General features: G+C 45.5%; 1 protein-coding gene across 5 annotated transcripts in view; it reads right to left on the reverse strand.

Moving 5' to 3' along the window:
* Positions 1 to 26951, reverse strand: part of GTF2IRD1 (GTF2I repeat domain containing 1) — a 220665-nt gene that overhangs the window by 84409 nt on the left and 109305 nt on the right. For all 5 annotated transcript variants that reach the window (XM_072640170.1, XM_072640171.1, XM_072640169.1 and 2 more), the window contains exons 9-14: positions 20904 to 21087; positions 12893 to 12918; positions 10778 to 10892; positions 3753 to 3790; positions 2340 to 2420; positions 1469 to 1558 (exon numbers count right to left, since the gene is read on the reverse strand). In XM_072640170.1, the coding sequence (XP_072496271.1) occupies positions 1469 to 1558; positions 2340 to 2420; positions 3753 to 3790; positions 10778 to 10892; positions 12893 to 12918; positions 20904 to 21087 (534 nt within the window). The remainder of the gene's footprint in view (positions 1 to 1468; positions 1559 to 2339; positions 2421 to 3752; positions 3791 to 10777; positions 10893 to 12892; positions 12919 to 20903; positions 21088 to 26951) is intronic.

The following is a 26951-nucleotide window of genomic DNA, read 5'->3' on the forward strand; positions in this document are numbered from 1 at the left end:
GAGTTGAGGAAGGAACCTGAGCGCTGGGTAACAAAAATGACCAAGTTTAGCTTGGAGAAGAGTTGAAAAAATGAACCTCCTTCCCCTCATAGCAGAGGTGGGGTGCCATGGGTATGGAATACTACATATACTGTCAGACATGTTCCATGGGTTAGCCACTTTTGCTAGCTAGTTTTTTTCCTTTTAAAATCTTTGTTACAAACGATGGCTTACTGAGTAGGAGAGGGGAAGGAATATTCAGAAATCAGAAATGGAATCAGTGAAAATAAGATACATTTGTCAAAGGAGGAGGCCACAGAAAAACCTAGAAACAAGGTGAATACCCATCTATTAAGGAACGGTTGGATAAACTGAGGCACATGAATACAGAGGAATATTGTTGTGCTGTAAGAAATGACAAAATGGAGAATTCAGAGAGTCCTGCTTGAATTCGCATGGGATGAAGATGGCGGGACCAAGGGCCCAATATGTAAAATGAACGTAAACTATAAACATACTCAAAAGTAGCTTGGCGGGGGTGGACGCATCCCAACGAACATTCTCAGGCTGCAGCAGGGATGTTGAAACACATCTCCCTTCTCTTAGTATAGAAGTGGGGGACTACAGGTATGGAATGCTGCATATGCCATCAGACCAGGACCATTCTGCTGTGCTGATTGGCTTTGTGGAAAGTGATAGATTTTTTTGCTCTGTTATAAGGGAGGGTAGGTAAGGCAGCAAGATGTACGAGATTGACAGGTGGCTTTGAGACTGGAGACATGAGTCTAAATTCTCAATCTCAATCTCTCTTACATCACACAACACACACACACACACACACACACACATACACACACGCACGCATGCACACACACACACATACAGAGGCTGTGTGACCCTGGATAAGTCTCTTGACCCTAGGCAACTCTCTAAGCCTGTATGTTGCAGAGAAGGTGTCAATCAGCATTGGCACAGGGAGTTTCCTCACCTGGAAGTTCCTTAGACCAATGAAATCAGAGGTTCAGACCCTCCCTGAAAAGGGACGGCTCGGTGGCAGTGAGGAGGAAGGCAGCCAGTGGTGGTAGTGGGCATGAAGGGGATGTGAATGAAAATGATATAAAAATAAAAGTATAAAACTCTTTTTTTCAAACACTATAGGAAACAACAAATATGAAGAGATACTTGGAAAGACTCAAAGATGTCTACTGAGGCAGCGTTAAAGAGACAATTATACCCAATGACCAAAGTGAGGACAAGGGCAAGACCAGACTCCATGAGAGGGGAAAATGAATTTGCAAAATTGCAAGGAGTAAGCCCAGTAAAAGAAGTGATGCTAACCTCTACAGATGTTAGGGAGGGGTAGGGGTCCACGGGTGTGGAAAACAGCATACAATCAGATTTGTTTTAATGAACGCATTGGTTTTGGCCAGGGAGTTTGTGGCCCTATCCTGGGGTGGGGGTGGGGTCTCTGAGCACCCGTTTTTCTTACCTTCCATCGTGTTGAGGATGTAGCTGGACTCTTCAGAGGGAAGGTGCCCGGTCACGGGGTCATGCATTTCATCGGAGGTGGGTGAAGGGTCTGTAAATGCCATCCCCCCCCCACCAAATGACAAGGTGGTCTCTGTTTTCCCTCCTCTCCCCCTCCCCCTGCCCAGGGGGCCTGGGATAGAGTGGTCTCCTAGGAATATTAAGGACAGTCACTCTGTAAGGCATCCAGGAGATGTGGAAGTCTGTTAACCCCAATAAGATGCTCCCCTTCCTTTTTTCCATCCTGTGCCCCCTCCCCCTACAACCCCAGGCCTTTTGGGTAAACATGGAGACTACAGAAAGATTACCTTGCCCAGAGACCAGGCACAAGCTAGAAGGGGTCTCTAGGCTCACTCCACCTCTGGACTTTGCCTGGGCTGGGATGACTTTTGGGGGCCTAGCAAGGCAATTACTTCTGACTGCTCTGTTTTCCCTTTCTTGGTCCCTTCCTGGATGATGCCCTGTATGGCGCCCAGGACCCTCCTACTGCCCTATTTTGGAGGGAAGTATCTGATGACCTTGTTTCCACTGAAGTCCAAGGGACAGTCTGGGAGTGTGCCCTCTCCCAGGGCCTTGGGAAGCATGGCACAGCACTTCCCTACAGGAGCCCAGCCAGGCTGACCAGGAGATGCTGTGGAGCAGGAACGCCTTCCTCAGAGCACAAGGCCAGAGACTCTATCTGTGTACACATCCTACCCTGTAATGAGACTGCACATGGGCAGGGGCCATGCCTCAGCTAAGCCCTGTGTCTTTCCCAGGCTTTGTGGCTGCTGGAAGTGACTTCTGAGCCCTAGCTCCCCATGGCCCTGCTTCGCCTACCTCCGCCCCCTTACCTGGGACAGTAACCTGAATGATGTCTAGGTCATCTGGCTCAATTTTGATGTGCCTCAGCCCGCTCAGCTCCCCTGAGGTCCCTGGAGAAAAGAGGGGGCACTCAGAGAAGGGGGTGATGCTGCCAGACGGCAGGCCCCACCATTAAAGTCTAGAGATCAAGGTAAGGCCAACCCTGAGGGAGAACCAGGGGTCCCATCTTGTCTGAGCTGACTCAATGCTATCCCCCAGCCTCGGAATTTCCCCTTCTGAGGTTCAGTTTCCCCTCTGCCAAAGGCTGCACAAGATTATTTCCAAGGTTCTGTCCAGCTCCAAATCTATGGTCCTATGACTGCCATTGGAAGTGACTGGAGGTCATCTAGTCCAATGCTATTTTGCAGATGAGGAAACTGAGGCCCAGAGAGAAATGACTTGCCTGAGGTCATACATGTAACAAGGTCAGAGGAGAGGTCTGAACCTGGGTCATCTGATGCTAAATTCCCTAAATTTCCCTACTCTTCCATACTGTCTCTCACAGCTTGGGGCCAGAGCTCTCTACTAAGGGACATGGGGGTCAGTGGGGGCCTTAAGTCTTCACTGACTAACCCTTCAAAGCATGAGACAGGACCATTAGAGGTCATTTAGGACAACCCTTTCATGGAAGGGAGGGAGAAGGAATTTCAGATGTCACTGGAGGAGGAGATTTTGGGGGCAGAGACCTTCAGGGAGGATCTTAGATCTAGAGCAGGCAGACACCTCAGAAACACACACACAGAACAATCTTCTCATTTTACACCAGGGGAAACCAAGGTCTAAAAAGGCTAAACTACCCATCCAATGTCCCAAAGGTAGACTTTGGACCCAGGTCCTCTAACTCCAGAACCAGATACTCTTTCCACTGTACCACAGTCCCTGCTTCTTCCATCCCTTCCAGTTACGCCACATGAGTGAGCCCCAGTGGGACTGGCCCTCGTCCCCAAAGCCTGGGGATATAAGAACTTCAAGAAACAGCCAGCTCACAAATGGTTCTGATGCAGTCACTACTGCTGGTGTTTCTTTTACGCCACCCACAGTTCTGTGTGTCTGTCCATGGGGTCACCTTGGGAGGAAGCTCTGAAGTCAGCTCTAAGCTAACCTGAAAGTCTCTTCCTAAATCAAGCAGCTGGTGGCTCAGTGGGTAGGGAGCCAGAAAGATCTGAGTTCAAACCAAGCTTCAGACACTTCCTGGCTGTGTGACCCTGGGCATGTCACTTAGCCTCTGTTTGCCTCAGTTTCCTCATCTGTAAAATGGGGCAGAGAAAATGAAAGGAAGTGTCTGCCTTGGGGAGGGAGGTTCCTGTCCTCCCAGTGATGACTCTGGGTGCCCAGGCCACACCTCCTTCTTCCTTCCATCCCCACCCCAACCAGACCACCAAGGGGTTGTCCCAGCTCCGTACCTGGCTCGCAGTCTTCGGCTATGCTGCATTTGTCCAACCTGAGAACAGAAATGGAGAACACATCGATGATGGCTGGTCATGGGGAGGAGTCTTTTGTCAGCATAGCAAAGAGTACAAACTCTCCAGTCTTACACTTCAGGCCCACAAAAATTTGGCTTTAACTCACTCTAACTTTTAACTCATACATTAGCCAGGCTGTCTCCTCACAGCCCTTCACACATGTCATGCTCATTCCCACCTCCTGGTCTTTGCTCAGGCTGTGCCCCCTTCTACACCTCCCATTTCCCTCCCTTTTCTTTGCTTGGAGCTGGAGGCTCATAAGATTCAGATCAAGAAAGAATCTTAGGAATTACTGACTCATCCCTTCATTTTACAGAACGGTACTGCATTTTAAGTTTTCCCAAGCATTTTGAAAATATTTGATCATTGTGACAGCCCTGTGAGATAACAACATTAGCATTCATATAACACTTTTAAGGTTTGCAAAGGAGTTTTAAAATACTTCCTTTGAATTGCATTATTACCTCCACTGTACAGATAACTGAGGGCGAGAGAACACTAGTGACTTGTCTAGGGTCACACAGCTTGGAAGAGATGGAGGCAGAGTTCAAACTGTTCTACCTGATTCCAAGCCCAGTGCTGTAACCCCTGCACCACACTGGGCAACGGAGGCCCAGAACTGAGAAAAGGATCCAGGGTCACACAAGGAGTCTCACTTCCTACAGGAGCCTTCTCTAATACCATCCTACACTGCCAACTGCCTTCACAGACTCTGTTATCAGGGAGTGGACCTGGAGTCAGGAAGGTCTGCGTTCAAATCACCTTCTTACACTTACTAGCTGTATGTCCCCGGGCAAGTCATTTAACTTCTGCCTGCCTCAGTTTCTCCATCAGTAAAAATAGGGATAATAATAGCACCTACTGCCCAGCGTTGTTGTAAGGATCAAAACAGACATTTGCACAGCCCTTTGCAAATAGAAATACTACTTACTACTATTATTAATCATATGAGCTTGTGACCATAAGTCCACAGAAGAGGCTAATCCCTGCAGTCTGGAGAGTGGGACTGACCTCACTCAACCTGACTACAAACTTTTAGAAAACTAAAACTATGTTTTTGTAAGCTTGTCCCTGTACCCAGTGCGAGTCTACGTATTTATTGTTGTCATTCAGGTGTTTCAGTTGTGTCTGACTCTCTGTGACCTCATTTAGGGATTTCTTGGCAGAGATACCGGAGTGCTTTGCCATTTCCTCCTCCAGCTCATTTGACAGATGAGGAAACTGAGGCAAACAGGGTAAAGTGACTTTGCCCACGGTCACACAGCTACTAAGTATCTGAGGTCACATTTGAACTCAGGTCCTCCCGACTCTAAGACCAATGCTCTATCCACTGAGCCACCTTGATGAGCCCATTCTGGTCTTAATGTATTTTAGGACAGCATTAGTTATTTTGATTGTCAAGTCTTACTGCCCACTCTTCATGAGCTTGCAGGCTACAAAAATCCATAGAGGTTTTTACACAAACTATCAAGTCTGAGCTATCTTGTAACAGAGATTTTTAAAACCTAAATATGGTAATTAAATTTATTTCTATAAAATTTCACCTTAGATGAAACCTGCTGAAATCTCTGGGATCTCAATTGGCCCTCTCAGTTATCCCTCCCAGCTCTATTTCATATGCAAAGAACTTCTTTTATGTCTTTGATGAAGTTATTGATAAAATGTAGAAAACATTGGGGCTGGGAACAAAGCCTTGGAGTTCATCACTAAAGACCTCTTGAGAATGAGATCAACCAATTTATCAACAGTTTTGGGTACAGTCACACAAGAAGTTCTGAAGTGGACAACACTGCTTGATCTAGTCACCTTGTTATAATAGAAGTATATATAATATATATATGTAACATAATAGAAATAAAGGTTTGGTGTGAAGCCACCCCCTTCCCTGCCTTGGTGCTCAGGAGATCTAGAGACATGATCCACCCTGCCTAGAATTCTGCTTCGTACTGGTTCTGGCACCATCTAACTATTGAATGGAGGAATCTTCTTGCTCTTTTCGAGGATCCAGGCAAAATCTCTCAATCTCTGGTCTTATATATCATCTCTATCTCCCTGCCTTTCCCCAGCCCTCCAAGCTCCCAATCAACCAGTCCTTTCTGCCATCTTTGGTGGAATTCTTCCAAGCTAGGAAATCTGACCTTAGTCAAAGCAGCCATGTGCTCCTCTGCTATCTCCTCACTGATCTCGGGCTTTCATTTCCTCCTCCTTATTTGTATTCTGATCTTTCCAGTCTGAAGGACATTTTCCTTGATAGGGAAGATGGAGTTGAGAAGAGCTGCTCACCATTAGCTTTGTCCAATCCACCTGGAGTAAGCAGACTTACTCCCTCCCTGTATTTCTACCTTGCAGACTTAGCCTTTGAAAAGAAATCTCTTTTGGGGTACTTAGCATGTTTTGTAAATTCATCTCCTTTTCCATCTTAGACTACCTAATAATATTATTGTTTTAAAAGTAAACTAAAATTTTATTCTAAATTTAACCAGTATCAAAAAAGAAATTTCCATTTACAAAATAGAATAGAAAAAAAGAATTGTGTATGAAACTGAGAGTCCCTATTATGAAGCCTGCTTTTTAAAAAAGTATATAAGCAGCTAGGTGGCACAGTGGTCCTGAAGTCAGGAGGACCTGAGTTCAAATGTGACCTCAGACACTAGCTGTGTGACCTGTGTGGGCAAGTCATTTCACCCCAATTGCCTCAAAAAAAAAAAAAAAAAGCTGGAGAAGGAAATGGCAAACACTCCAGTATCTTTGCCAAGAAAACCCCAAATGGATTATGGAAAGTTGGATACAATCGAAATGGCTGATACAGAACATAATAACTGTTGTAGAAGAAGCCAGGTCCCAGCTAAAATCCCATCTCCTACAGAAAGCCTTTCACGATTCCTCTTAATGCTAGGACCTTCTCTCTGCTGATTCTCTCCCATTTATACTGTCTGTGTTATTTGCATGTTTTCTCCCCAGTAGACATTGATCTCTTTGAGGGCAGGGATTTCGTTTTATCTTTATTTTTTATTTTGTAACCTCAGGGCTTCGCACAGTGCATGGTACAAATGAATGATTATTGGCCAACTTTTTCTGTTTAATCCCAGAGAGTGTAACCAGAACCAAGAGCTAGAAGTCCCCGGATGCTGCTTTCAGCTCACTAGAAAGATGACCCTTCTCACGTATTTTATCTCATATATTATCTCAACTGAAGACAAAGTCACACAGTTGAGTTTCCTCAGTGAAATTCACAACCAGAGGCCACTCTTACCAATTTAATTAGCAAGGGCCCCAGATCAGCAGCCAGGAAAGTAAAGTAGATGCTCAAATGAGATTAGATTGAAAACTTTAAAGCTCCATGTGAATATCGCTTATAAAAAATAGCATTTCTATAGGACTTTAAGGTTTGCAAAGTGCTTCACAAATATGATCTCATTTTATCCTCACAACAACCCTGAGAACTAGGCGCTTTGATTATCCCCATTTTATGATAATAATAATATTTATACAGTACCTACCACCACCAAACACTGTGCTAAGTACTTTACAATTATAATCTCATTTAATCCTCATGATAACCTGGGAAGTAAGTGCTATTCTATTGATATTTTATAATAATAACATTTATATAGCACCTACTATGTGCAAGGCCTTATACTAAGTGCTTTACAAATGTTATTACCTCAATTTCATAATAACATTTATATAGCACCTACTATGCACCAGACCTTGTACTAAGTACTTTACAAATGTTATGCCCCTTTATCTTTATAAGAATCCTGGGAAGTAAGTTCTATTATTATCCCATTTTATAATATTAGCATTTATATAGCATCCACTATGCACCAGACCTTGTACTAAGTACTTTACCAATGTTATGCCCTTTTATCTTTATAAAAATCCTGGGAAGTAAGCTCTATTACTATCCCATTTTATAAAAATAACATTTATATAGCACCTACTAAGTGCAAGGTGCTGTGCTAAGTGCTTTAGAATTATTATCTCCTTTAAGTTTCAAAACCACCCTTGGAGATAGGTGCTATTATTATCACCCCCATTTTATAATAACAATGACAATGACATTTATATAGTGTCACTGGGTTAAGCGTTTCACAATCTTATATCATTTTAGCTTCAAAACAACTCTGGGAGGTAGATCCTATTATCATCTCCATTTTACAGATGAGGAAAGTAAGGCAAATAAAGAGCTACTAAGTGTCTGCAGTGAGATTCGAACTTAAAAACTTCTTGATTCCAAGTACAGGATCTACCCACTATGTCACCTGGCTGTAGTTTTTTGTCACTAATTAATAACCAGTATTATTCCTATTGAATAATAAAACCATCAAGAATTATCTATGGAGGAAATGCGGGTGTTTTGGATGAAAACGTAGAAAGGGAACAGGCAGGCTTCTGCAGATAGGTTTTTTTTTTTTGCTCTAGATCACATAATTATGGTCTTGTAGCTGACATGAACAGAAAATACAAGCTCCCTCTGTGGTTGTTGTTTATTGATTTTCAGAAAGCATTTGGCCAAGTACAGAAAAATGTAGACTTGAAGTAGTCTCTCCTCAAGCAAAGTGTCAAAAATTATACATGATTTCGTGGCAGAAGTAACTACTGAAATAACTTTGTGCGTGAAGCAACACCAGGAGGTGTGAAACAGAAAGCTTTATGTTTATCGCAGGTTCTCACCAACGTCGTGAAGATATGCTGGGTAAAGCCCAAACAAAAGAAAATGTTCCTAATTGATGTTCAGGCTCTCTAATGCTCCTGGTTACAGAAGATATTGCCATAAGTTCATGGAGCCTGAATACGGAGGAAGCCTCCTCAGTAAATTCACAACAATGTGAAAGACATTGGTTTAACCATCCATACAAAGAAAACAGAATGGATGAAAACCACACACAGATTGTGACATATAGATGAAAGAGAAGATATTAACAATGTATCATTTCATATGATGGTCAGTTGAAGGAGTTGGAAATATTTAGCCTGGAGAATAGAACACTGGGGGAGGTGGATGTGGTAGATACCTTCATGCTTTTGAAGGGAGGGCTTAGACTTTTTCTGCTTGGCTCCAAGGGCTGAACTAGTAATAATAGGTGAATGTTTCAGAGTATCAGATTTCTGTTTGCTATGATGAAAACTTTCCTTTCATTCGATTAACAATTAGTACTATCTAAAAGTGGAATGAGCTGCCTCTAGATGCAATGAATTCATCCTCTTCAAGGTCTCCCAGAAAAGCCTGCATCAGCATTTGTTAGGGCTCCATCTGTAGAAGTGTTAGGTTGGATGGTCTCTGAGACTTCATTCAACTTAGAGATTCTCTGTTTATCTTGGACACATAGAATCTGAAGTATCTGAAAGCCTATCATGGGAAAGAGAGATGAGACTTGCCTCCTTTGGCCCCTGAAGGGAGAACCAGGAACAGTGGGTAAAGGGAGCTACTCTGGAGTCCAAGGACCTGGGTTCAAATTCTACCTCCAACACTCACTGCTTGTGGGACCTTGAGCAAGTCTCAACCCCTCTGGGCCCCATTTTCCTTATCTACACAATAAGGGGGTTGGACTAGATGGTTTCGGAGGTCCCTGCCAGATCTAGTGTGACAAAAGTATAATCTTATGATCCTTCCTGGACCTCAGTTTCCTCAACTGTAAAATGTGCAGGTTGAACCAGATGGCCTGAGATCTTGAGCTAGGACCTGACGCTGAAGAAAAGAGGTAGTTTTGACTCTCATTTATATGTCGATGTCCCGTCAGATACACTCATTTCTTAGGCTCCCAACCTTCCCCCTTCCCATGATGCCTATTCTCACTTCATTCCATCCTCATTCTCATTATCATTGTCCCCATCCCTCACAACCCCTAACTCTGAAATTGGGTCAGTCTCCAACTGACCCATGACCTTTTCCTCTTCCCTCTCTCCCTGACCCTCATTCCTTCTAAACTGTCCACCCTCCTTGAAGCCGCCCACTCAATGCTTTCCCAGGCTGACCATCACCCCTCCTCTGTTCTCCCTTTTCTCCCTTCAAAATCTAGTTCAGCTTCACATCGTCCCCTCCCTTAGTATCCTTTAATCCCGTTGGCCTTTCCCAAACCCAGTCTTGGATCATTACCACCACCTGGCCTTCTCTAGTCCGGCTCATGCATCAGAATGCTCCCACATGGACTGGATCCACCACAAATTCGTGATTCAAACTCAGTGGGGGCCTCCTCGATCTATGCAAAAGAACCTCTGCCCTGGTCATCTCTTGACTATACTCCCCACTAGGCTATTTCAACAATCACTTATACTACTTTCTGCCCTGCCTCTCTCACTAGCTGACCTTATCTTGTACTAGATAGTCCTCCATCAAGGGATCTCTCTCTTCCCTAATTACACACTTCAAATCACTTCAAAAGCAGCAGACTCCTTTCTATCGTCCTTTGCCCTAGTCCTCCTAGATTCTCCCAAAAAGAGGCTATGACCATCTTTGGCTCCTCATTTCATAATCCTCCTGGCCCTTCCCACCAGATGATGAAAAAGAGGCTACACTCTTGGTGAATGGTACTGACTTCTCAAGTTCCTTCCAGTTTTGACAATCGAGGTGTGTGTGTGTGTGTGTGTGTGTGTGTGTGTGTGTGTGTGTGTGTTTGTCCTTTGTTGCTGAAGAAGACCATGCCATCAGAGAAATAATGACATGACTTGTGCTTGACTTTGTTTTGAGTGAGGGAGGGCTGTGCAGGTCACCAGCCTCACTTCTCCAGAGTCATCGGAATCCAGTGACCAGATATTTTGGGAACAAAGAACACAGCTAAATTTGACCATAAGACTATTTATTGATTGTCCACATACTAAGCTGGAAGCCTACCCAGAGGCCTTCACTTCAATGGATGTCTGCTCTCAAGACCCCAAAGGACCAGGACTCAGACCCAAAGCCAGGAGAGGGAAGAGGGAGAGGAAAGAAAGGAAATGTGCAGGCCCAGGGCCACTGACCTTACCTGGCTTGTGATGTCCCAGCCAGATCGAGGACGACCATCCGTGGGGCTTCTGCTGAGGTGTCCTCGGATGGACTGGCCGGCTCCAGCTTGGTGGGGTCTTTGGTAAATTTGCTTCCTGGCAACAGAGTGAGGAGAGAGAAAATGAGATGTGAAACCACAGCTAGCTATATTCTGTCCCGCTGTGAATCCTCCCCAGTTCCTGCCTCTCTCCATCTGGGTCAAGGCCCGAGAGATAAATTGTGAGCAAGGGGGTTAGGAGGCTGCCTTCAAAGGATGCCCTAACGGCAGTTGGAGAGATTTTGGTGCCTTAACTATTGACTCCTGGACCTCACTCTTGTACAAGATAATGGGCACACCTTGACAACCGTAGGGCTGTGTATATAGGGGAGGAGGGTGTTTCTGAGCCAGAAACAAATGCCCCCATAACCCTGCTCCTTCCTCACCCTGAATTCAGAGCTGAAGATTCTATTAAAGATCCACTGAGAGTGGCAGGGGAACCCAAGCCCCTGCACTGAAGGAGATGGATGTCTGCAGCATACAAATGAAGAACGTTCTGATTGCAGGTTGGTGTGTACATCTCTCCTTCTTAACCACATTGTAAGTTCCTTAAGGGCGGGAACTGAGGCTCCAATCAAAGACCACCAAGTGCCTAGTAGCTGCTCAATGCTCACTGAATCTAATGCATGGAAGGAGCCCACAGTCATTCTGTACTTTCCAAGGGCCTCTGGGACCCACAGGGAAAGAGAGAACAGTAACAGTGATAAAAATAATGCCAGGAAATTGACTTGTGATTTCATTGGCACAAGGGACTCGCTGAACAAGGATATGCTCTTTCGAAATGTGAGTAATTGGCACCTTCTCTGAGAGAACTGTTCTGAGCACTTAGAGATTAAGTGACCTGTCCAAGGTCACACAGCTAGTGACTCCTGAACTCGTCTTCCTGACTCCAAGGATAGACTGCTAACCATTATACTACACAGCCTCTGGTATTGAGTTTCAGGGTAGGAATTTAATCAGGTTGTTTGGGGTTTGTTTGTTGAAGGAGGCTCTGGGAACCTTCCTACTTCCTTCACCTCCTGTTTCTGCATCTTTAATTGGGTTAAATTCCTAAAAACTACCCTAAAATTAAATATGAGAGGCTGTGGTTAGAGTAGGGAACTTCCTGGATGAGGAAATTCCCTGTGCCAAGGCAGGCCGCCAACTTCCCTGCTCTGAGACTAGATGTGCCCCAAGCACTGGAGAATCTTGCCTTGCCCAGTCAATGTGGATCATAGGCAGGACTTGAACCCAGGTCTTCTTGGTTCAGCAGCCAGCTCTATCTATGTTATCCAGGCCACCTCTCAAAGATAATAACAACTGCTCACATTTACAAAGCACTGCAAGGTCCACAAAGGGTTTTTCATAGATCTCACCTGATTCTGAAAACAACTCTGTGAAGAAGGTGCTATTATTATCCCCATTTTACAGATGAGGAAACTGAGGTCAAGACAGCTAAAGTGACTTGTCTGGGGTCAGTGAGGATCTGAGGCAGTCTTTCAACTCAGGTCTTCCAGACTCCAATTACAATACTCCATCTTCTGTGCCGTCTAGCTCAATGTAGCCCTGGCTTGTTAGGACTAAAGGCTTAGCACTTCTCTCCAACAAGATGCAGAAACAGGTGAAGGAAATGGGAAGGTTCCCAGAGGGAAAGGGAACAGCCCTCCTTCAACAATCATACCAAAAACAAGTTTTTCCCTGTGGCTACCGATTCAACTAAATTCAACAAGTACCTACTATGCACCAAGTTCTGTACTAAGGGCCGGGCTCAAAAGACAAAAATGAAAGCTAGCATCTGCCCTCAAGAAGCTTACATTAAGTTCCTTCTACTACATTAGTGTCCCTTAACTATCACACCAGCTCTGGTTCTGCTGTGCCCTGTATAATACGTGGATTCAGAAAGCAGAGCCAAGAGGAGCCCCCACTACTCTACCTCAGGGAAAAGGTACTTCTCCCCCGTGTCTTTTATCAACTGATTACTTTAGAGACCACACTACTCCAGGAACCAAGGAGAAGCCCTGTCCAGAGTCCTTGCCACAGTCACGGCTTAGCTTTAGAATGCAAGGTGCCAACACGTACCTGTAAAGATTCTCTCGTCAAACATCCTGGGGAGAGAAAAGAAAGGAGAAGGTAGCATGTAGGAACACTGGGGAATTCTCTCTGCCTCTGTTCCCCCTACTCCCTTCTCACTCTCTGCCATACACACACACACACACACACACACACACACACACACACACACACACAGTCTCCTTTAAGGGGAAGAGACCACAAATCTTGGCCAACTTTCCACTCTTGGATCTACTTGTTACAGGACTTCTTTCTCTCTTTAATCTGTACTTGTGTCACCAAGGGCGAAGCCCCCAGATTCATCGGGTGTTCCCTCATCTCCATGAGAGGAGAGGGAGGGGTCCCACAGATCACTCAGGTGAACGGCCAATCTAAAATAATCTACTTGTAGTTCTGTAAGGAGACTCAGCTGGGGAAATGAGTGTTATTGGCATTGGGGAGGGGGGATTTATAGATTTATAACACTTTATAATCTGTTAAAAAAGACGCAAACAACTCTAGCTCAAAAACCAGACAAAAAAGATGACTAATAGTCTGTGTTTAAATACTGCTTATGTCCTTTGCAGCAGAGGTGTTAAGGAGATAATAGAACTCTCTGTTATCCCCTGATAAGGAAACTGGGACACAGGTTACCTGGCCCATGTTATTCAGTCATTTTTCAGTCCCCTCTGACTCCTCATGATGCCATTTGGGATTTTTTTGGCAAAGATATTGGAGTGGTTTGGCCATTTCCTTCTCCAGGTCATTTTGCTGATGAGGAAACTGAGGTGAACAGTTAAGTGACTTGCCCAGGGTCATACAGCTGGTAAGTGTCTGAAGACTGACTGGAACTAGGGAAGATAAGTCTTCCTGACTCCAGGTCTGACACTGTGCCATATAGCTGACCCTACACTTGGTCCATACCTGTCACATGAATATGGATCTTAAACCTCTGTGGTGACAGTAGGAGTGAGGTGGGGATCCTTTCAGGCACAGGTTAGACTAAGTAGCTACTGAGGTGCCTTCCAGTTCTGAAATTCTGTCATTCTGGGAAGGAGCAGAGAGCTAGGATTGGAACTTGGGTACTTCCCTTCCAAGTTCAATGCCCAAGCCACTATGATGGCTGATCCCATGAGGTCCTTGGGGGAAGTGGGAATTGTATCTCTTTGCATGGCACTGTAGTATATAAAAAGTGCCTAATAAATTCCTCCTGACTGATTTTGGTCTCCTCTCCAGCACTGCCCAGCCCAGGACTGGGCACGTAATGGGGCTCATGGTCAAGACTTGTTGATCCTAACCTGAGCAGGACCCACATAGAGAGAAGGATGAGGAAGGGGGAAAGAAAGTTGAGCATAGCTCGGTCAAGGCCTAACTGGAGCTGGGAAGGATGCTAGGAAGATGAGCAACTAACGGGGTTCCCGTTTGTGCCCACTTGGGGAGAAGGGTGACCAGAGGACCATGGATGGACTCCAAAGAGAAGGTTCAGACTGCAGAGATGTTGGGCAAGGGTGAGGGCATAACTCCATCATGCCAGGAAAATTTCTAAAGTTCTTTAAGCTTTACGAAGAACCTGGCTTCTATTATCTCATGTGAGCTTGACAGCCTTGTGAGGCAGGCAGGATGAGAGTGCTGACTTGGGGGTCAGAAGACCTGGGTTCAAATCCTGGTCATGGATCCTGGGCTAGTGAATGAGTCTGGGCCTCAGTTTCCTCACTTATAAAATGAAGGACTGGGCTGAAGAAAGGGACCTCTTAGATTCCTCACAGCTTTCCATGTTCCTATTATCCCTAATTTACAGAGGAGGAGAGAGAGACCAAGACACAGTTTGTTACCCAACTGGACACTAGACTGAGGCTGGAGAGGGGTGAGCTTTAGATGTAGCAAATTTAGGGGGTTCATGAGGCTGTTAGGGAGTGCTGCAGTGCACAAAGCGCTTGGCTGGCGTTAGGAAGACTCTTCTTCCTGAGTTCAAATTCAGCCTCAAACACTTACTAGCTGTGACAATAGACAAGTCACTTAACCCTGTTTGCCTCAGTTTCCTCATCTGTCAAATGAGCTGGAGAAGAAATGGCAAAGCACTCCAGTATCTTTGCCAAGAACACTGATTAGCTGTGTGACCTTGGGCAAGTCATTTTACCCTGTTTGCCTCAGTTTCCTTATTTGCCAAATGAGTTGGAGAAGAAAATGGCAAACCACTCCAGTATCTGTCATGAAAACCCCAAATGGGGTCATGAAGCATCAGACATGACTGAAATGACTGAACGGGGATAATAACAGCATCTAATCCACAGAGTTGTAGTGAAGACCAGAAGTTAGCCTCAATTAACCTCTCTAGCCTCAGTTTCCTCATCTGTAAAATGAAAAAAAAATGAAAATAATAGCACTTAGCTCTCAGGATAGTTATGAGACCCAATAAGATATTTGCTTTAACACATGAAGAATCTGTGATTTCGGCTTTCACAGCCTCAGAGAGCATCTTCATGAGCCCCCAACCTTAGAGTGGATAATAGGGTCAGGAACATTGACCCAGAACGGACTGCCCAATCCCATGATTTTACAGATAAAGAACCTGAGGCCCAGAAACGTGAAACAACTTGTCCAGTCACATAGCTAGTAAGAGTCACAGGTGGAATTAGAACTCAGGTCTTCTTTTCTCCAAGTCTGGAGCTCTAACCATTACACGACATGCTGCCTGGGCCTGAGGTGGTGCACAGAACCCAATGCTAGGTCCTCGTGCCCCACCCAGCAGGACACACAAGAGCTTGCACCTCACTGGAATCTCTATCAGAGGCATTAGAGGGGGACCATTTGTAAAGCGCTGAGCAGAGTGTGTGGCACAGTTAGCACTTGATAAATACTTATTCCTTCTCTTTAGATGTGCATAGATAGATGACATTTCTTCACTGAGAGACTCCAATATCAATATATTCTGTCCAAAAGAATATTATTTCATTAATAGACCTCCATAGCTCCTAACAAAGAGCCTTGCACATGGCAGACATTGTTAAAATGGTTTTTTGGATTCCATGGGTGGTTCTGAGCTGAGTATCTACAGGGTTGTCATGAGAAGGCAGGAAAGGATCTCAGGGACCATTAAGTACAACCCTCCCATTTTATAGATGAGGAAACAGAGGCTCAGGGAGATAAAGGGACTGAACCAAAATCACCCAAGTGGTAAATGACCAAGGCAGGATTTGAACCCAGGGTCTTTGACCACAGAACTGTTTTTGCCATACAATTAAGAGGCCAGTTATTCTCCAAAGCTCTGGTCACCACTGACCTTGGAGCTCTAGGAGGCTTGCTGCTGCAAAATCAATCATTTCAAGGGAAGTCTACAAACATTTAAAGAGTGTAGGAGAAAAAGGTGGCCTTTGATCCCCCTGCAAAGGGCCTGCTTGGCTGTCTGTGAACAGCAGGCCTCCCCTCCTCCCACCCCGGGGCCCAGGGGGCCTCTTTGTTCCCTGACAACATCCGTCTGTGGACACTCGATTAAACAGGAAAGCACCAACCCAGGAAGAGACTCACAAGAGAAACTGGTTTTCTTTCTGAGGATGCTCACTACTCAGCTCCCTCCCATCCATGACGGAGGGCCTCCTAGCACTGTTTGGCCTTTCTATTATTTATATGGCGATATAGGGTAGGGGGGAATCCAACAACACCCAGCTCACAGGGCCCCCCCTTCTACTTTGTCACAGAGGGAGACGAGGAGTGGAGGGTGAAGATTGATCCAGCACAGGGCTGGGGGGTGGAGGAGAGGAGATCGGCCCTGGGAGACGAGGGCTGCTTCTCACCTTGGATTTGAGTAAGGGTGTTGGATGCATTCACGGGGCAGATGGCACTGATCCTAGGCTCAGAGATTTAGAGCCAGAAGGAAGTTCAGAGCAGAGGCTATTGAATCATTTTATAGATGAGGTAACTGAGGCCCAGAGAAGAGAAGGGATTTGCCCAGGGTGACCCAGCTAATGTCTGAGAAGGGACTTGAAACAAGGTCTTTCTGACTCCAGGTCTACCTCTATCTGCCACGCCACACATGGAGTTCATTCCCCTGCCTCCAAGCAGGATGAGATATAACTTGAAAGGCAGTATGATACAATGGGGTATTGAAACTAGAGTCAAAGGATCTGGGTCCAAGTCTTGGCTTAGCCACTAACTAGCAGTGTGACCTTGGACAAGTCACCTCACTATTGTGGGTCTCAGTTTTTGCATCTGTAAAATGAAAGGATTGGCCCAAATCACTTTTAAAGTTCCCCTCTTTCTCTGTCTGTACCTGTGACTGTGACCTTGGGTAAATCACTTCATCTTAGAGTGAAGCGGTCCTGAGGTCCCTTCCAGAATAGATCTATGAATCTACACTCACAACTTGTTTGGGTCTCAGATCCTTAACCTGGAAGAAGAGGGAGCTTAGGGAATGGGATCTCAAAGGGCCCTTTCCATATGATCTTATCACAGACTGGGGATACCATACCATTTACCTAGTAAATGGTTCTAAAGGCTCACAATCAATCAATCAGTCAATTGACAATTAATGGGGATTAAGCGCCTACTGTGTGCCAGATACTCTGTTAAGTGCTGGGGATACAAAAGAATGAACCAATTTCTGCTAAGAGAAGGAATTCTACTGAGGGAAAACCATGTACATATGTAAGTATAAATAGGAGAAATAAAAAAAAGAATATAAAATCCTTAGGGAGATTTCTCGTTTAGCTCTTCATTAAGTCTAATTGAAATCTTTCTAGTTACAGAATAGTCCGCGGTAATCTTTTCTATTGACTGGGATGACACAGAGAATTCCCAGTCTCCAGGAAATCCGAAGGCTCTCGTTGAAAGCCTGAGAAAGACCACTGGACATATCAAGTGGGGGTGGAGAGGGCGTCTTGTAGACCCCAAATGAAATCACTATCCTCCCTCCCCCACAAGCAACCCCGTTACTTTGGAGGGCAATATTCTTCTCCTTCTGGCTCCCAACCTAGGTGGCATTCTGGATTCCTCCCTACCTTTCACTGCCCGCCCCCCCCCCCCCCCAATATCTAATCTGTGGCCAAGGTCTGTGGACTTTTACCTTCATAATATCTCTAGAATACTTTCCTGTCCCTGCTAACCCCCTGGTGCAGGCCCCCTCCCCTCACATCTGGATTATTTTAGTAGCTGATGGGGTGGGGTCTACCTGTATCAGGTCTCTCTCCATTCCAGGTCATTCTCTACTTAGCTGCCAAATCAGTTTTCTTAAAGTGCCTGACTATCTCCTGCCACCGCGCCACTCAATGAGCCCCAATGGCTCCCAATCACTTCCAAGGTCAAATATAAGTACTCTGACTGACATTCAAAGCTCTTTATAATGAGGTTCCCCCCCTGCTCCCACATTTCTGGTCTCACACTTTGCTCCCCTCTGCGAATACCCATTAACACAGGCCTGCTCCTCAAACTTGACACTCCCATCTCCTGACTTGGTGCCAACATTTCCCCCTCCACCTCCTGCCTTCTCTGGCTTCCTCCAAGTCTCTGCTCCAGTTCCACCTTCCTCAGGAAGGCTTTCCTGGCTCCCTTCCATCCGAGATCACCTCTAGTTTACCTGCATACATCTTGTTTATACACCTTTGTCCACTTGTGGTCTCCCCTATCATACAGAGACTGTCTTTTTTTTTTTTTGTATCAATGTTGTGCTGTTGCGTTGTGTTTGCCCTTTGTTCTTGAGGAGGACCATGACATCAAGATAATGACATGACTTGCACTTGACTTTGATTGGAGGGAGGCAGGGCTGTGCAGGGTCACCAGCCTCACTGTCTCCTTCTGAGCCATCTGGGTGCAGTGGCCTGATATTCATCAGGACAGATGGAGATGGCCCAGGTTGCAATGGGAGACCCTGGTCCTTTCAGGCTAAGGCCTTTTCTGGTTCTCAAATTGGTGAGACAATGCCCATTCAATGAATAGAATGTTTTAAAGAAGTGAGTCAAGGGATGGCCCCTTTAATTAAAAATAGGAATCAACGTATCAATATAGGTATTTAATAAATGCATGATGGTCTGAAAGGCTGAAGATCTGCCCTCTACTATGTCATCTCTCCTGTAAGTTCCCTGAGGGCAGTGGCTGTCTCACTTTTATATCTGTGTCTACAATGTATGGCACATAGGAGGTGTTTAATAACTGCTTGTTAGTTAATTGACTGATTGAAAAGGTCAGCTTAAATCGGAGGTTCTTAACCTTTTTAGTGTGATGGAACTCTGGCAGTCTGGTGATGTGTACAAACCCCTTCTCAGACTAACGCTTTTAAATGCATAGAGAAAAACACACTAAATGACACAGGAAATCAGTTACGTTGAAATACTGTTCTATTTTTCAGAACAAGTTCAAGAACCCCAGATTGAGACCTCCCCTTCCTCCGACCTAGATAATCACCAAGGTCAATCCACTGATATCTTTCAGTCGTCCTTAAGTTTTTCTAATCTGTCTGAGGTGAGGGAAAGCTAGGTTTTGGTACCTCTGTCTCTAAAAGTGGCTGGACAGAGTAAGGGAATTCTGGGTGTTTCCCTTAGGATCTACTCACCTCTGAGGCCTCATGAGGGGGGTCTAGAATCCCAGGTAGGCTGGAGGCACATGTGGTGGAGAGGCCTTCCTTTGTGGTATTATCTGAGAACTATGGTAGGGTTCTCCCCCTGAATTAGAGAGGCAGTGTGGCATGCGGGGGAGGCCCATGGGAGATCAGAACGAGATGGTCCTGGCCATATAGGATGCTTACTACCTGACCTTCTATTCCCTATGTCTCAGTTTCCTCACTTGTCAAATGAGGGGTTAGACCAAAGCCTGAGGTCTCTTCTGGTTCTAGAGCTACAATCCTATGATCTCTGAGGCTGGCCTTCCATGATGCCTAGAATCCAGCCAACAAGCATCTATTAAGCCCCAACTACATACTTGACACTGTGCTGATTGGTGGGCATATACTAGGGTCTAGAAGACTTCATGATCTCCAAGAGACCTCTGTGACAGTAATCAGTAGCTGCATCAATGCTTTGCTCCAACCATTAGGAGACAGATACTCTAATTACCCCCAGTTTATTCCCAGAGAAGGAAGGTGAAGCCTGGAGGGGGAGAAGTGATTTAACAGAGGCAGATTCAAACCCAGGTCTGAGACTATAGTCCAGGGCTATTTTCTCTGTGCTACACCACCCCTGGTGGCCAATAAGTGTCCAGGCCCTGATCATGCAGTTGAATATGGGTGGTCATGTGGTGCAACCCTCCCCCCATTTTACAGACAAGGAAACTGAGGTTCAGTGTCTTGCCCAGCCTCACAAAGGTGGAATCAGAGGTGAGATTTAAATCCAGGTCCCCTGGGTTCCAGGATCATTGTTCTTTGAAGTGAACTGCACATCAACAAAGCCTTTTAGAATCATAAACTCATGGAAGGTCAGAGCTAGAAGGGACCTTAGAGCTCATTTAGTTCAACCCCTTCACTTAAGAGGAGAAAACGGAAGCCTAGAGGTGGGCCATGACTTGTCCAAGGTCGCACAATTTGTTAGCACAAGATCAGAGATTATATTCTGTAGGCTTTGATTGTTCTAAACCGCACGTCACAAAGAGGAAGTGAATGAACATTTCTATAACACCTACTACGTGCAGCACTGTGCTAAGCACTTTACGAATATTACTTTATCAGAGATATCTTCCAAGCAGTCATTTGATAAATCTTCACTGAACTGAACTGGCAGGGGCACCTACTATGTGCCAACCACTGTGCTAAGCCTTTTACAACGATCTCATTTGGTCCTCACAACAACCCTGGGAGGTGGGTACTATTACTATCCCCATTTTGCAGATAAGAAAACTGAGGCCCAGAGAGAGGAAGAGATTCATCCAAAGTCACACAGGAAGTCAATGGCACAACCAACATTCAAACCTAGGTCCTTTGATGCCAAATTCAACACTCTTCCCTTTGTACCAGAACACTGACTTCTATGCTATGAGGAATTAAAACACAAAAAACCCTAAGGTAATTTTCTGCCCTAGGCTCCCCGCTCCAGCCCCACAGGATCCCTGACATGCTTTGTACCTTTTGATAACAAAATGGATGCTGTGTCTCTCCTCCAGAATCCGCTTCAGCTTAGGAACACCGTAAGTGCAAGGCCGCTTGAAGGGGATTTTGTCCGGGATGCCTACGATCTCCACGGCTTCAGGGTCACAAGCAATCTTCCTGTAGGGGACAGGGACCATGTGGTCCAAGCCCAGGGCTTCAGCTGAAAGGGGGAACAGGAACCGATCAATCCAAAAGCACTGGTTAAGCACCCACCATGTGCCAGGTACTGGATTAGCACAGGAGAATAAATACAGAGATGAAAATTAAATCGTTTTGCCTGGCCACAAGTAGCTTATATTCTATTGAAAGTTTCATGAACCAGGTGGGTGGGGTCCCAGTAACAGGGACATTGAGTCACCCTGCTAAGGTCTATTTTCCAATAGAAAATACCAACGCTTAGATTGAAGCAATGAAAACACAGTTGAGGTTCCTCAATTCCATCTTTGACTTCACACCCAGGACCCAGGCTCAGTTACCAATTTCCTGTTCTGACACCTGTAATCAAGGCTCAGGAACATAAATTAACAAATGATTAGCCTAGATGACAGGAGCCTAACTGGGGCCTTAATTCATTAATTCGATCCTTGTTTCTCCCCAGCTAGGATGTTAACAAGGAATGAACTATGAGGAGAGAGCTCAATCATCAGCTCGGAATTCTTCAGACAGGATTGAGGATAGGTCCCTGAGGATGGCAGCTGGCCCAGCTAGGATTGATCAAGATAAGAGCTCCTTCGCTTCCCCAGCCTGGGCCAGAATGTTCCAGAGGGGAAAAAGGGCCACTTCTACTCTGGGGACCCACAGGGGCCTCATTAGCCATGCAGCACTTCCTGCTCCAGTTCTCCCCAAGGTTCCTCAAATGAAATCCAGGACAGGAGTGACACACACATTTGCATATGATATACATCCATTTGCATACACCAACACAGGGTAGTTTTCTGGGCATTTTCAGGTAAGTCTATTTAGCCTCCCTCAGGGTCAGCATTCTCTCCATTTCTATTAGCTCATGCTCCCAGTCAGGGAACCACAGTGGGCACATGTGGCCTTCGAGGTCCTCAAGTGCTTGAGCCATGTGTGGTCTTCAGGCTGGCACTAGTTCCTAGGGGCAGAGAAGGTAAAAAGGACCAGAAACCCTTGGCCCAACCTCTGTTAGGGTCTGAAGGTCACTGCCAAGGTGGACAAGCCCTTCCTGTGGTCCCTCCCCACAGAGCCAACCTCCCTACGTGCTTTTGGGATAGAGCACACACACACACACACACACACACACACACACACACACACACACACACACACACGCACATTAATATGCATATTCATTTACATATATGTAATTTTTTATATGTATAATATTATTGCTGTTTGGTTGTTTTTCAGTCCTGTCTGTGATCCCATTTGGGGTTTTCTGGGCAAAGATCCTGGTTGGCCATTTCCTTCTCCAGCTCATTTGACAGATGAGGAAACTGAGGCAGGCAGGGCTAAGTGACATGCTCAGGGTCACACAGCTAGTGTCTGAGGCCAGATTTGAACTCAGGAAGATGAGTCTTCTTGTGCTCTCTCCACTGCGCCACCTACCTGTCCCATACATGATATTTTATATATGTAGATATGTACATACACAAATATATATGTATACATACATACACAACTGAATTTCAACAGTTTCCTTTATAACCCAATGCATTTTATGGATTTAAACCATTTTGAGAAGCCAGCCCTAGGTTTCAGCAGACTTATTAAGGATTGGGGATTCCCCCAAAAGGTTAAGAAGGCCCATACTAGAGAAATCAGAGTCGGTGAGGACTTGGGGAGGACAAGGAGAGGATTTCCAACAATGAGATGAACACAGCAGATAGAAATCTTCTAAAATAGTTTCTGTTTTGGCTTTTGAAGGCTATTTTTATTCTGAAATTTTAAAAATGGGGCTGGTGTATCTTGTGCAAAGCATCGGCCTAGGAGCCCTCTGTCCTATCTACCTCCTTTATCTCTCTCTCTATCCATTTGTTACTGTGCATCCAGCTCACGCCCTCTCTGTGGAGTGGGCAAAGGGGATTCTGTGCATCGGTCCAGGAGACCTTCTTTGGAGCAGGAATATACAGAGAGGGGAGTAATGAAGACAAGTTTGAAACCTCAGAACAGTATCTAATTCTTTCCTCTTCTCCTGCAGTTCTTTCATCGAAATATTAAGAATCTACCTATCCCTCTGCCAGTGCCTCTAGCCTGGGCTTTCAGTGCCACACAGCTCTCATTCCAAAGGTGCCTGAGTCCACCCATTGGGTCACTCACACTGCTGCCAGACCATGCCTCAATGGCTCCTGTGTGGACAGTGAAGGGACAATGCAGCCCTATGGGAAAAACCAGAGTCTTGTAGCCAAGAAGCCCAAGGTTTGAATCTTGGCTCTTGAACCTGTAAGCTGTGAGATTCTAGGCAAGTCACATTACTTTTTTGGACCTCCTCATTTCCTCATCTATATAGGAGGGATGACAGCCATCCTTGGATCACTGACCACACAGAGTTGTTGTAATTCTGCACTGCTTTGATGGAGCTATGATCTCATCAATATGGTCGCTATGATCTGGATTGTATCCTAGTCACATGCCTGCCCATCCTGAGGGACAAGTCCATGTTCTCCTGTAACTCCTCAAGAGACCCCAGCCACCTGCTCAGGACTCTTCCCCTAGGTCTCTTGGCATTAGCAGGATACCAAAGGAGCACATGGTCTATAGCTATAACCTATAGCTAATCCACGAGCTCTTCCAGCAACATGGGTGATCTCCTCCTTTTCCTGACCATCCATCTATCTCACTGACCATCTTTTGCAGGGCATTTCTGGGTAAAATTATGTTGATGATGGGGTCAACCTATCTATGCCCCCCACATTTCTCCACTGATGCTTGGGTGACGAGTAACTTTAATTCTTCAGAAACTATGGTTACAACTTGTAGATGTATCACACCACCAAAAGAATATTTTTGTTTAAAAAAAGATGCCTTCATTTCAGGGAGAAGGCTAATTTTTTTGAGGGGGGGAGGAAGGGAAAGGAATAAGTGTTCATTAGATACCTACTATGTGCCTACTGTGAGTTGCTTAAACCCTCTAGGTTTCACCTATAAAATAAACAGGTTGGATGAGATGACCTCTAAGGTCCTTCCAGTTCTATTGATCCTACATGGGTGACCTTGGACAAACCATTCTATCTTTGGGCCTCAGTTTTCCCCTCTGTAAAATGAGGGGTTTGAATTATATGGTCCTTTCAACTCTAGGTCCTTGAGCCTGGGAGTCTCCTCTGGCTCAATTTGAGGTCCAGCTCATTGTTCATTTGTAGCGTCTGTCCAAGAAAAAGTGGACCAGTGCTATGGGTTTTCCATCCATTGGCATCTCCTAGTCTTATCTGATAGGACTTTGCACTATCTGTGTTCATTGTCAGGTTAAACTCTTGCAGGTGAATATGGATTTCACTGGGGAGGTTCTGCCACCTTCTCTGACCCGATCCAATCAGGGAATGTTCTCTGCATGTAAGGCCTCACCATTAATGGGAATCCCTTTCCCACTGGGCTCTGCTCTGGATGCCAAGATGGCGGCAAATGTCTGTGGGAAGCTCACTGTTTTAGGTCTCACCTGATGGAGCTTTAATAACTCACACGTATATGTTGCTTTAAGGTTTTGCAAAGAACTTTATTCACATAATTCTATTTGTCCTTCCCTCAATGATCCTGGGGGGCAGGTGCTATTCTAATCAACAGTTAAATTTAGGTTTATCAATAGTCTAAAAACCAATGGGATTCTCGGTATTGTTGGCCACTGGGTCACTAGCACGGATGAAACAGAAGGGGGCAGGCCGTGCAGGACTCCGGGCCATTTCTGTCTTTCTCTGTTGCTTGGGTTGCCAGGGCCTAAGCAATCATCACCTATTGGCCAGCCCACTGTCGATTAACCTCCCAGCAGTGAGCCAGGCCAGGCTTCAGAAAGCACACACCATCTCTCCCTTGGACTCCATTCAAAGCCTTTTTAGCAGGGAAAGAACTTGCTGAGTTTATGCTCTGCTGGCACAGCCTTGGGGAGCCCAGCATCACCCCACCTCAAGCCTTGAACAGGCACAGAGAGTGAGGCCCCTGTGGAGGCTGCAAACTTCCAAATACCACCTGAACCCGAGCCAAGGTGATCATAATACTTCCCTGCCTAGAGGTGAAAGCCCCAGCTCCTCAGTCTGTCATTCAGGGCCCTCCAGGACTTACATTGTTAAAAAACACATTTGATTATTCTGAAGTTAAACAAACACCAGATGAAATGGGCATTTTCGGATAGGGAGTAGAACGCTGTGTTGTATATGAAATTATTCTTATATTTTTATTATTATTATTTCTTAAAAATGATTTGTTATAAAGGATGGCTGTCTGGGAAAGGGGAGAGAAAGATAAATAGGGTGAAATCTAGGCAATGGAAAAACAAAAGAGAACGATGGAAATTTATTTTTAAAAATAGCAGAACTGCATTAGGTGGAATTTGCCTTTCTTTTTAGGTGTATAATTAATTTAACACGAAAATCTCAAAGCCATTGTTTGCTCCTTTGGAGGACTGTCCAAAATACAGTTAGAGAAGCTTGATTTAAAAACCTCCCTCTATGCACAGGCAGCATGGAGAGCATGTTGGCCCAAGGTAGGAAGACCTGGGTTTGAGTGCTGCCCTTTACACGCATTGACTGTGTAACTGCGAGGCAGGCCTTTGAGACTGGAGGCTTCAGGGAAGGCAACAACATATACTGGTAGAAGGCATTTCCTCATCAGGGTATTTCTCTAGACCAGGGGTGGGGAACCTGTGGTCTTGAGGCCACATGTGGCTTTATAGAGTCTCAAGTGCGGCCCCAAGAGGATTTATTCTGTGACATTTAGATTTAGCCACAGGGTCACACTTGAGGACCTAGAGGGCCATATGTGGCCTCAAGGCCATGCGTTCCCCACCCTTGCCCTAGACCAAGGAAATCAGCGATCTCTTAGGCCAACCCTACAACATGGTGGCAGTATGCTAGTCATTGAGGTTATAAAGACAAGAGACAGTCCCTGTTCTCCAGATGCTTCCAGTCTAATGGGGGAGGGGCTGTTGTTCACTCATGTCTGACTCTTCAAGACCCAGTGGACCATACTGTCTTTGGGGTTTTGTTGGCAAAGATATTGGAACAGTTTGCCATTTCCTTCTCTACTGGATGAAGGCAAACAGAAGTTAAGTGACATGCCCAGGTCACACAACTAGCAAGTGTCTGAGGCTGGATTTGAACTCAAGTCCTCCTGATTCAAGGCCCAGGGCTCTATCCACTGAGCCACCCAGCTGTCTAAATAGGGGCAGGGAGGAGAAAGGATATGACACATAAACAAAAATAGGGCACAAGGCAGAGTGTGATGGGAACAAAGGTCAGATCTAGCTTAAGGAAAGTAGGACTGATTCTGTGTTATCTTCTTGCCAAGATTGGGAGCTCTGTGAATGACACACAGTAGGTGCTAAAAAAATATTTACTGTTTCCTCTCAGAAGTGTAAAAGTAACCCCACTATGTAATCAGAGATGATGGGAATCAGCTATCTCCTCCCTCACAAAGAGAAAGGGGGCCAGGAAGGCTGGAGGAAGGGGAGAAGACTGTGACCCACTCCCACCCCTGCCTTTCCCCACCTGCCCATGTGAACCTTCTGCTCTGACCAGGCTGGCCCCCTGACTCTCTCTTCCACAGGCTACGTGCTTCATGAGCCCAGGATTCCTGGTCCCTCTTCCTTCCTTGGATCATCTCTTAGCCCTACTTTCCATCTCACCAAATCCATCCTTCCAGACCCAGGAGAGAAGATCGTAGATTTAGAACCACAAGAAAGTTGAGAGACCCTCTTGTCCAACGTTCTCATATCAGAGGTAAAGAAACCAAGGCCCAGCGGGTCAAGTGATTTAGGATCATAAAATCAGATAAAGACTAGAAGGAATCACTCAGAGGTCAGCTAGTCTGACCCCCTCATTTTACAGGTGGGGAAACTGAGGCTCAGAAAGATGTGAA

This window comes from Notamacropus eugenii, chromosome 2, assembly GCF_028372415.1.
Source record: "Notamacropus eugenii isolate mMacEug1 chromosome 2, mMacEug1.pri_v2, whole genome shotgun sequence".
In the NCBI taxonomy this organism is placed as follows: Eukaryota; Metazoa; Chordata; class Mammalia; order Diprotodontia; family Macropodidae; genus Notamacropus; species Notamacropus eugenii.